This window comes from Plecotus auritus (assembly GCF_963455305.1).
Source record: "Plecotus auritus genome assembly, chromosome: 6".
NCBI lineage: Eukaryota > Metazoa > Chordata > Mammalia > Chiroptera > Vespertilionidae > Plecotus > Plecotus auritus.
The window spans coordinates 169,318,107-169,329,986 of record NC_137773.1 but is presented as its reverse complement, the minus strand read 5'-3'; the positions used below and the strand labels follow the sequence as shown (position 1 = coordinate 169,329,986).

Genomic DNA, 11,880 nt, shown 5'->3' with positions numbered 1-11,880 from the left:
GGCCCGCGGGCCGTAGTTTGCCCACGGCTGGCTAGGCACTGGTGAAATTGGCCAGTGGGCTTGGTAGCAGGGGCCATCCCTGTGGTGGGCCGGTGCGTCCTCGCCTTGGGGACCCCAGTTAAATCAGCCAGGCAAACGTCTGCTTTCCAGTTAAATCAGCCAAGCAAACGTCTGCCTGATGCTAACAATGTTTTCTGCTTTCTCAGTAGACAGTACTCATCCTGGCACTGGGAGGAAACTCAAGAAGATACTGTTGAAATTAAAGATTAGATGGGGCTTGACCTCTGCTGGGCAGCCCTCAGCTGCAGGAGTTCTGCTGAGCAGAGAAGATGACTGCAGATTTGAGAGAGGCCATGGCCCTGGCCCCTTGGGGCCCAGTGACAGTGAAAAAGGAGGAGGAAGAAGAGGAAAGCTTCCTAGGTCAGGCATCCAGCCAACAAGTGCATTCTGAGGACATCAAAGCCGGGGCTCCTGGGGAGGATCCTCGGGAAGGCCTTGATGGGGCAGAGCAGGAGGAAAAGGTAAATAATGGTCTGGGAGGAATGAGGGAGGAGAAACCGAAAGATCTCCAGGGGTTTCAGAGAGGGCCGCTGTCCCTCTGCTGCCACACCTGGAGCCTTGTTTCTCAGCTGGAGCTCTGGCCTTTAGTCCTTTGGAATATAAAGAAAGGAGCATTCTCTTCTGATTGATGTGGCATCTGGTATTTAAAAAATATATATATTTTTATTGATTTCAGAGAGGAAGGGAGAGGGAGAGAGAAATAGAAACATCAATGATGAGAGAAAATCGATTGGCAGCCTCCACCCCCACTGGGGATTGAGCATGCAACCTGGGCATGTGCCCTTGACTGGAAACAGGCTGGCATTATATCCACTGAGCCAAACTGGCCAGGGCTGGCATCTAGTAATTTATAAACTGGTGGTTCTCAAACTTTGCTACACAGCATTACCTGGGGAGCTTCTTACAAAACTCTGATGCCGCCAAAACCGGTTTGGCTCAGTGGATAGAGCGTCGGCCTGCGGACTGAAGGGTCCCAGGTTCGATTCCGGTCAAGGGCATGTACCTTGGTTGCGGGCACATCCCCAGTAGGAGGTGTGCAGGAGGCAGCTGATCGATGTTTCTCTCTCATCGATGTTTCTAACTCTCTATCCCTCTCTCTTCCTCTCTGTAATTAAATCAATAAAATATATTAAACAAAACAAAACAAAACAAAACAAAAAACTCTGATGCCCATGCCATACTGCATTCCAGTTAAATCAGCATCTGGGGGCGGGATTCAGACTTGTCCAGTTTTAAAAGCTTTTTAGCTGATTCCAGTCAGGATTTGATCTTTCTGACCTTTGTTTCTCAAACTTTAATATGCACAGGAATCACTGTGGCAGGGTGTTGTTGAAATGCAGATTCTGATTCAGAAGGTCTGGGGTGTGACCTGAGATTCTGCATTTCTCACAAGTTCTCTGGTGATGGTGATTCATTTGAACTGCAAAGGACACTTTGGGTAGTGAGGTTTTGTACTACACTGTGGTCCTTATGTTTTTAAACACACCCCTTACCATCATTAGCTAGATGAGGTTCCCCAAAGCCTCTGTAATAGTATGATCTTTGATCCTTAGACCTCAGAAAATTCTACTCTGCAAAATCTCCCCATGTGCGCTCTTGTCTTGTCATGCACTCACTGGCAAGTTCAGTTTGAATGCTAGAGTGAGCATTGAGGTGAAATCAGAGTGATAGGGAAGAAGGTGCAGGCATGCTTCTCTGCCTAACTCGTCATGGGGATTAGGAAAGACTGGCTTCCTTGACTTCCTGTTCCTTTAAAAAAAAAAATGTTTGGAGCCCTGGCCGGTTCCCTCAGTTGGAATGTTGTATATAGGTTGGTATATAGTACCCAGTCAGAGTACATACAGGAGACAAATGATGGATGCTTTTCTCTCTCTCTCCCCTCTCCCCTTCTCCCTCCCTCCCTCTCTAAAATTTTTTTTTAAAAAAGTTTGGGATTGGTAGGGGGGAGGTAGTTTGTTTGTTTGTTTTATCATTTCCAGAAATAGGTACGTAACATTCTCATCCTCAAAAGCTGTCATCATACCTGACCACCCCCACCCGCTGATCCCAGTGACCGTCCTCTCATAAACCGACCTGTGCCTGCCTGCCTCTAGGGTCAGAACATGTTCTGGGACATGGCGGTAGTCCTGAAAGCAGCGCAGGAGGTGCCTGCTGCTTCAACCCTCGGCAGCTACTCCTTACCAGGGAGTCTGGCCAAGAGCGAGATACTAGAGACTCATGGGAACATGACCTCTCTAGGTAAGTTTAGCCCCTGATTCAGAATGCTGAAAGATGCCTATGCATTTGTCCCAGGAAATGGCTTATTTTGCATAGAGTCTCAAGACACCAGACAAACACAGGTGAACTTCAGATTCACCTTTTAATCACATTTATTGTTGAGCAGGTTTTTATCTATTCACACATGTGGGTACATATCCTCTTCATGTACTTTGTGTTTAGCATAGCATTTTGAGAAAATGCCGTAGAGATGTTCTGTTTTCCTAGAACTTTTTGCAAATTCTAGAGGATTTTGAGCAGTGGTGTCAGCTGAAAACTAGGTTCTCATGAAGGATATGGTGGTTTATCATCTGGTTCTCTAAGCTGGGACTTAGGAAAGGAATGTATCCTATATAATAAAGAGCTAATATGCTAATTAGACCAGATGGCAGGATGACCTTCTGGAACGACCTTCCAGAATGACCAGTGGGTGGGGCCATGAGGCAGCTGGGGCCACGAGGGCCGAGCCCCTTGCACGAATTTCATGCATTGGGCCTCTAGTGTTATATATCTTAACTAGCAGTGGCAGAGGCTTGCCAATGGAGTGATGTGTAACTGGCTGAAGAATGGTAGCCATGAGTCCTGTGTTATGGAAGCAATCCCTGGATATCTGCCAAGGCCCCTTTGGGCACTCAATTTATGACTCTGTCTGGTACAGGGCTGAGTCTGAATATTTTGAACCCATTCTCCTCACTAGCCAGTTCCTCAGGCATTTGTGGTCCAAGTCACTTTCTTACACCAGTGTTGGGAGGAAGGTTGGGATCTCCACCTTTCATCTTCTTGCCTGTTTTTTACTTATTCCCCAAACTCTCCACAGCTTCTGTTCCTCACTTTCTGCTTTCTGTTCCATTCTCTCTGTGTATTCCCCTGTGTAACATTTTTTCTCTGTGTCCTTGCTTTATCAGTCATTCAGAGTCTTTTTAAAAAATATTTTTATTGATTTTTTACAGAGAGGAAGGAAGAGGGATAGAGAGTTAGAAACATCGATGAGAGAGAAACATCGATCAGCTGCCTCTTGCACACCTCCTATTGGGGATGTGCCCACAACCAAGTTACGTGCCCTTGACTGGAATCGAACCTGGGACTTTCAGTCCGCAGGCTGACGCTCTATCCACTGAGCCAAACCAGTTTTGGCCATTCAGAGTCTTAACTCTCACAACTGCACCTGAAGTGGCCTTTATTTTTCTTCTCTTACCTCAAGACTGTTCCCAGCTAAGATTTACTTTTCTGTGCTGCCAGCCACTTCCACAGCAGCAGGTCATAGCAGGAACACTGAGCTCTGAGTAGTAAAAGAGATCTGAGTGTAGTTGGTGCCCTGCCTCTGATAATTTTATGGCCTTGAGCAAATCTGTTTGCTCCTGGACCCCCATTTCCTGTTCTGTAAATGGGGTGCATTCATTCGATACATACAGGGTTAGTTGGGGGCCAGTTTCCTATGTGCTAGCCAGGACAGTCAGTGCTGGGGCTACAGTGGTGAATAAGACACAGACTGCCCTTTTGTGGCACCCACTCAAGTGAAGGAGAAGCTTCATTTTGATGATAAAATCATATACATGAAAGTGCTTTGGAAATTTTGAGATGTTACTGGGTTTTCAAAGTTTGAGAGAGTTTTCTATATATTAATGTTGAATTTATTAAAGTTTTACAATAAAAACCAATTTTTAAGCCTTTAAGCATAACTTATTGTTAGTTCATTCACACATCTTGAAATATTTTTATAAACATGAGAACACTTGCGGTTTGTCTGTGATTCATGGTTATGTAAGCTCCAAGTTTTGCAAATTGAATTTTTCCACCTACATAACAATTTTCTTTATTTTTATTTTCTTAAATAAAAATAAATGAAATGCAAGTTTAATATCTTTAGTTCTTTGAAACATTTCAAATACCTAAGTAGACAAACTTACAAATCTTAAACACACACAGCTTTTGTAAATCTAATGAGTTGGACTTACAAATTTAGTAAATCAAATTACCCTTCACATCAGCAGCTAAGATGGCAGACTCATAGCATTTCATATCTCTCTCTCTCTCTTTTATTTATTTATTTATTTATTTATTTATTTATTTATTTATTTATTTATTAGATGAAAGAGTATTTTTCTTTTAATTTTGATTTGAGCTTGAGCAGACAAGATTGGCCTTGATTTCCCTGGGCACTTGCCAAGACCCTAGCTCTTACTTTATCTCTGTGTTGAATCTGTTAAATAAGCACTTATATCAAGACCTTTTGGGCTACAGTTGTACCCAGTTCTGTAATAATCTACACTAATAAAAGAGAAAGATGCAAATTGACGGTACCTTCGCGACACCCACCAGCCAATCAGGAGTGGATATGCAAATTAACCCAACAAAGATGTCGGGTTAATTTGCATACGGAGGCGCTAAGCTGCCGGAGGTGGGGTGGGATACCTGCGTCATCAATGATGTAGGCCTTCTGCACCACTGCAGCCATTCTGGGCCTCTGGGCAGCGTGGGAAGGTGGAAAGGTGGCTTTGGTCTGGACCGAAGGTGGTGCTGGCACCCAGGGGAAGGAAGGCCCATTCTTGCACGAATCTTTGTGCATCGGGCCTCTAGTTTTAACATAAAGTGTTATGCAAATATAAGGAATTGTTTCTGTTATTAGATCTAATCTATTCAATAGTTCCCACTGGTCTTCATCTTTCATGTCTTTCTTGTCTAAATCTCACAGTGAGGAGGGTAGGAGTGAGGTCAGGGGAGGGAGTGAGGCTATGAGCTAAAGTGTTCCTGGGCTTTGATCTGTTGCAGAGCTGCTGGGATTGGGGCCCCCTAGTGTTAGTGGTGAGAACCTAAAAGTAAGAAGAAGAAGATGGAAAAAATTGGGATGGAGCAGTAGAAGGAAGAAAAGTAAAGTGAGATGTAGGAGATGAAAAATAGTAGGAAAAAAAATAATAGTAGAGAACATAAATGAGAAGAATGTAATGAGCAAGAGAAAAGCAGAAAAGACCGCTATACAAGGGAAAAATCAGAATATTTCACATAAAAATTAGAAAATAAACACTAGGAGAAGAGAGTGATAACAGAGGCAGTAAGGGAAAGAGGTAGAGGGAAAAACTAAGAAGATATAAGAGTAGTTAAACCTCAGGCAGAAAATTGGAGTAGAGCCCTGACCAGTTTGGCTCAGTGGATAGAGTGTTGGCCTGCGGACTGAAGGGTCCCGGGTTCGATTCCGGTCAAGGGCATGTACTTTGGTTGCGGACACATCCCCAGTAGGAGGTGTGCAGGAGGCAGCTGATCGATGTTTCTCTCTCATCAATGTCTCTGACTCTCTCTCCCTCTCCCTTCCTCTCTGTGAAAAATCAATAAAATATATTTAAAAAAAAAAAAGAAAATTGGAGTAGATTTACAAAAAAAAAAAAAAAAAAAAAAAAGATATCAGAACAGTAGGAGTAGAAATAATCAGAAAAAGGTTAACATTCCAGACTTTTACTTATTGTCACATTCGGGGCTCTTCTGTATCTTACTCAGGACTTTCTTTTCTGCGACACTGCCCTTCTTATTATCTTAATGCTTGTGATGGAATTTCATATAACCATGGTCTTAACCAGGCAACCAAGCTGGGCTGTTTCCCTGCCCCCATATTGCTTTGTCTCACCTTGACATCCCTGTCCCACCCCCTCATCTCTGGTTGGAGAGTCACCCTGGCCTGAGCAGGTAGGATGTTTTGTGGGTGCTGGGTTCCCCTGGCAGTTGCTGCGTGATGCAGTTCACAGCTTCACTGCTCACTTCTAAGTTGACACCACCAATGCGGAGGCCTGCCTCCCACCCCTGCTGACCCTCATCCCACTTGGCTTATTATTTGAGTATTTTCCTGAGCTTGGTTTAATTCCCAAACACTTAATAAGGGTTCAGTCTGCCAGCTCTGGTAAAGGGGGGCCTTGGCTGCATGGGTGCACATTGCAGGGTCAAGGGCAGTGAGGCTGGAGAGGAGACAAAGAGCTATGATGTCACTGACTGCAGGACCCCGTGTTGACACCATTAGGGTTCTGCCGCAATGTAGAGCAAGCATGTCAAACTCAAAGGCTAACACGGGCCAAACAAGGTTTAAGTTTATGTGGGCTGCAAAAAAACAAAAGCGTCCATTTTCATAGAAACTAAGTTTATTTCGATAGAGACATGCTGAATACAAAGGACTGAAATAAATGAGTTATCGTTAATATAAAATAATAATAGAACAGTTTAATAAAAATTAATGTTTTTTCTTGAACGTTAACTTACCAGACACTGAATAACTGCACAAATTAGTAAGTGTAACGCAAATAAACCTATTTTTCTTGTTCTCAGAAAGCGAAGAATTTCCTGTTGCGCACACCAAACAAGTCAGTACAAGACTAATGACGTGGCAATCGGCTGCTAAAATATTTGCTGCTAGTATAAGTGGAGAGAAATGGTGCGCCTGCGCGTAAGGCGCGTAAGGGAAATGAATGCAACACGATTATAGTAATCAGTCATTAGCTGATTAGAATGTTACTAATCAGTAATTAGTCATTAGAATGTTGTAGTTTGTTATTAATAATTATGTACAACAGGATATTGTAAAAATTAAGTTACAAAATTTTTATTAAAACGTTTCTTACATACCATTATATGGCAGGCCATGAGTTTGATATGCTTGATGTAGAGCAAGCAGAGTTTTAAAGCTTCAGGAAGCTTTGATGTTCTTATGGTATTTTTTGGCACTGTGGAGCAGGTTACCCCATGTCTTACACTTAACCCAAAAAGGTCATCTTTCCCTGACATGAGGCGAGGCTGTTTCTTCGACACCGGGGGTAAGGTATTTACTCTCTTCACAGTCGTCTTTAGTCCCTTCGAATATTGCCATCTATTACCATAGCAACTGCCATCCCCTAAGTTTCATCTTTCCTCCTGGTCCCAGCACTGTGACCCATAGTACCATTCGTCAGGCCGAAAGTCACTGCAGACGTTCCGCAATATCTACGCTCTATGGCTGTTCTCAGCAATTGACATAGAAACTAAATTCCTCCTCTCTTGGTCTTATGAGGTAGATCTTGTTATAGTCTCTATTTTAGAGGTAAGGAACTGAGGCACAGAGAAGGTAAGTTACTAGCCCAAAGTCATGCAGCTGGTTGAGTGGCAGAGCAAGTATTTGAAACCATGCAGTCTGGCTCCAGAATTCATGTTCTTAAGTGCTCTGCTGCACAGCCTCTTAGTGTTTTGGAGGCGTTTGGCCACTGTAGTCCTCTTGGCATCCTTGGCATCCAGTGTGGCCCTTTCTGTCCATCTTATCCTCTCTTTGATATGCAGCATCCTCGTATACAAAAGCCTAAGTTGCCCAGTTCTTCATTCACAGGTAGGGCATCTCCCTAATTAACTGCTGGGTTGTAAGCAGGTTCACACTAAGTGGCCAAGGTAAGAAGGCAAGCCTGGGGAAAGACTGGTGTCCTGCAGAACTGGTCTTAATTGTGAGATCAGTTATCAGACAGCCAGAGGAGACCTGTCTGGAGATGGCTTCCCTGACATAAGGCCGTGTGTTAAATGTCTAGTGGAGGGAAATGGAAATGCTGGAAAGACCATGAATCAGTGGATTCTGCTCTAGGTGTGTGTGGGGGTGGGGTGGGGGGGGAATCATAGGCCAGGCAGAAGAACCTACAGAGGAGAGGTGGCATGTGAGGGGATTCTTTTTTTAATTTTTATTATTACTATAGAGGGAGAGAGAGAAAGTAAGAAAGATAGAGAAACTGATTTTTTCCATTTATTTATGCATTCATTGGTTGCTTCTTACCAGGGATCAAACCCACAACCTTGGCATATTGAGACAGCGTTCTAACTAAGCTACCAGCCAGGGCCAGAGGTGATTCTTTCTTTGAATGAAGCCCGTCTATAGACACTGAAGTCACAGACCTCCTCACCTTTATGACTTTATGATCTTATTCTTTTTCTAGGTTAGCAAAAGCTGACACTTGTATTTGTTGTTTGTTGTTTCAGGTGCTGAGACCAAGAACCCACAATTATTGGTTCCAAAAACTGAAATATGTGATGAAGCAGAAAAACCCTTCATGATATCAGGAAGGATCCAGAAAGTTGACTCTCAAGGACCTGAGTTCAAAGAAGCCTTCGAAAAAGGGAACATGTTAAAGGGGCACAGAATAAAGAGGGAAAAGAAAGACTTTAGGCAAGTGACAGTGAAGGACTGCCATGTACCTGGAAGCTTCAAAGAAGAAGAAGACCAGAAATGTCAGAAATCTGGGGAAAGATACAACCGTAGTTCTGGCCCTGTTAAAAACCAGAAAAGCCAGCCTGGGCAGAAACCTTTTACTTGTAGTGTGTGCGGGAAAGGCTTTAGTCAGAGTGCTAACCTTGTGGTGCATCAGCGGATCCACACTGGGGAGAAACCCTTTGAGTGTCACGAGTGTGGGAAGGCTTTCATTCAGAGTGCAAACCTTGTTGTGCATCAGCGAATCCACACTGGACAGAAACCCTATGTTTGTTCCAAATGTGGGAAAGCCTTCACTCAGAGTTCAAACCTGACTGTCCATCAAAAAATCCACTCCTTAGAAAAAACCTTCAAGTGCAGTGAATGTGAGAAAGCCTTCAGTTACAGCTCACAACTTGCTCGGCACCAGAAAGTCCACATTACAGAAAAATGCTATGAATGTAATGAGTGTGGGAAAACATTTACTCGGAGCTCCAACCTCATTGTCCACCAGAGGATCCACACCGGGGAGAAGCCCTTTGCCTGTAATGACTGTGGCAAAGCCTTCACCCAGAGTGCCAATCTTATTGTGCATCAGCGAAGCCATACTGGTGAGAAGCCATATGAGTGTAAAGAGTGTGGAAAGGCCTTCAGTTGTTTTTCACACCTGATTGTGCACCAGAGAATCCACACCGCAGAGAAACCTTATGACTGCAGCGAGTGTGGAAAAGCCTTCAGTCAGCTCTCTTGCCTTATTGTGCACCAGAGGATTCACAGTGGAGATCTTCCTTACGTGTGTAATGAGTGCGGGAAGGCCTTCACCTGCAGCTCCTACCTGCTTATTCATCAGAGAATCCATAATGGGGAAAAACCTTACACATGCAATGAGTGTGGCAAGGCCTTCAGGCAGCGGTCGAGCCTCACTGTGCACCAGAGAACCCACACGGGGGAGAAGCCCTACGAGTGTGAGAAGTGTGGTTCAGCCTTCATTTCCAACTCCCACCTCATGCGACACCACAGAACCCACCTCGTTGAGTAACGTAAAGGAAGAAGATCTCCAGTGGTCATACCTGCTACCCCCCTGATTAGACACCACTGCTTTGTTCTTCCTCCTTGGTGAAAATGAGGCCTGCTACGATCTTAAAGATAATAGTTGTCAGGAGAGCAGCACAAAACACAAGCATTTCAGAGGCTAACTTAAAGAGAATGAAAGCTAAGCCCCCTAAAGGCAAGGACTTTGTTTTTAACTGTCCCCTAAGTGGTGGTAGTGTCTGAAATACCATGTGGCTTTCTTAGAAATGGGTCATACAAAGCTAAATGATGAAGATCCCACTTGGGGAAAGGTATTTTTAAACTAAATTTTGTGTTGTTTTTTTTTTTAAACTGGTAATTTCTTGAGCATCAGGCAGGTTACTGATACAGGTCTGCCTGGTGGAATTCTGGCATTTGCAGCGACTAGTTAAGGAAACCACTTTGGGTATCAATTCACCAACAACTCACCTATGAATATTTATAAGCTTTCCATTCACTAGTTAATTAAAAATATATTTTTTAAACCTATTAACTGTCTACTGCTCCTCAAATGGACAGAAGTAGGACAATGGCTGTGTCCCTCATTCTATACCTCATGAACCTTGGATGAGAAAGCTCTGGTGAGTCTCTTCTGACCCTTTCCCAGTCTGCATGGCCAAGCACCTGAGGTTTGATGGAGATTACACACTGGGGCCACAAATGCTGCTGGGCTGTACTCATTTGCTAAGATGAACAGCTCTCCAAAGAAGCCCCAGCTCCCACTGCATTCCATTTCAGTGAGCTGCTCTTGATAACCCATCCCAGGTAGGGAAGTCAAAGAACAAGCTGGCCTAGAGCCTGCCCACGTTTCCTCCGCTCGCTGCTCAGGCCCAGCCATCCGGCTCGGTCAGTGTCATTCTCACTTTCTCTGTGGTCTTTAGAAGAAAAAATGGAGCCCTTCTAATTCTGAGAGGGCCAAAGAGGGAAAGGAGAGGAGAGGGAGGGGCAGAGTGGGATTCCTAAGGTCTTAATTTTTTTGGGAGAAGTTCAAAGGTATTGGAATATGGAAACTTTAGAAGGATGAAGAAACTGGCTAAGGTAAGATACCTTTGTTACCACTGAGCCTTTACTCCTGGAAAATTATTTATAAATCTATGCAATAACTAGAGTTGTGTAATACTGCCTTGTATTTATATAGAATTTTATTCTTTGTGTACCTTCATGTATAACATGAACCCAGCACTTCTCTCATGTTTTTACATAGATCATTACCTTAATCCTTAAAACACTGAAAGAGGGGTTTGACCCATTTACTTGTGAGTGGTCATTTAAAGCAAGGCCACGTAACAAGTGACGAATGTTCAAATCTAAGACCTAAATCCAGATTCTCTTCGTTCTGCCATGGTGTTTGTCCAACCACCTGTAATCCCCACCCAGATCTGTGGAGAACCTGAGAAAGGGGTGTGTAGTCTGATTTTTAGGTAGGAAAGGTGACAGATTCCAGCGTGTGCCTTAGGCATTGTGACCAGCTAGCAGCAAATCTAAGACTGGAATTTAAGTCTCCTGATTTCTGGGTCTGTCCACCACCACCCCTCTCAGCATGCAAGAGCATTTATCATAAATGCTGCACCTAGTAGTAAGCAGTTTGGTGCATACATTTATTGTCTCATTTCTGCAAGACAATGTTAATCAACGTGAGGCTTTGTTGTTTATAGGGCACTTTCTTATACAGAAGGCATATGCAAGAAAGCTTATTCATCTCTCTTTCTTCCTTCAACCATAGTCTCATCAAAGCACATGCAACTTCCTTTCCCAGTGCCACTCTTAAGTCGTATGGACACAAACACAAGAAATCAATAGGATTCAAAAGTAAGAATAAAAAATGCTCTCTGACCCTGAACGTGACTTTTGTGTTCCCCTGTCTGGGGGTGGAGAGACCCATCGTTAACACCACATGTCTCTGCTGACCATCCAAGCATGATCAGGAAGCTCAAAATGAGGAGAGCAAGTGTGAAGTTTTTGGATAAATCTCTGACCTTGAAGATAGCATAAGAGGCCAATGGTGTACTTTCCTGGAAGGTAACACCTAGAATTTATAAGCATTAAAACCGGTAAACTGTTTTAGCTTCAAATTGTATATTCATCCTCATAATTGAATACTCAGTTATGGATGATTATAATTTCCTGGCTTAAGATTTCCATTCATAGGTATTTCAGAAAGGCCACCCAAGTGGTTGGGATATAAAGCTAGGTTTGGGAATCAGTGACCAAACCTTGCAGTAAAGCAGTAGTTTTCAGCCTTGGCTACATGTCAGAATCACTTAGAGCTCTTTACAAATTTTTCTGTTTCCCAGGCCTCGTATTTTGAAATCTCTGGA

At 43.5% G+C, this 11,880-nt stretch overlaps 1 protein-coding gene across 1 annotated transcript in view; it reads left to right on the top strand.

Moving 5' to 3' along the window:
• The first annotated feature begins 215 nt into the window (after window positions 1-215).
• The window catches only part of LOC308251879 (uncharacterized protein), a 28,693-nt gene continuing 17,028 nt past the window's right edge, over window positions 216-11,880 (top strand). The window contains exons 1-3 of the mRNA XM_080675540.1: window positions 216-521; window positions 2,154-2,298; window positions 8,284-9,528. Of these exons, the coding sequence (XP_080531666.1) occupies window positions 330-521; window positions 2,154-2,298; window positions 8,284-9,528 (1,582 nt within the window). The 5' untranslated portion in view covers window positions 216-329. The remainder of the gene's footprint in view (window positions 522-2,153; window positions 2,299-8,283; window positions 9,529-11,880) is intronic.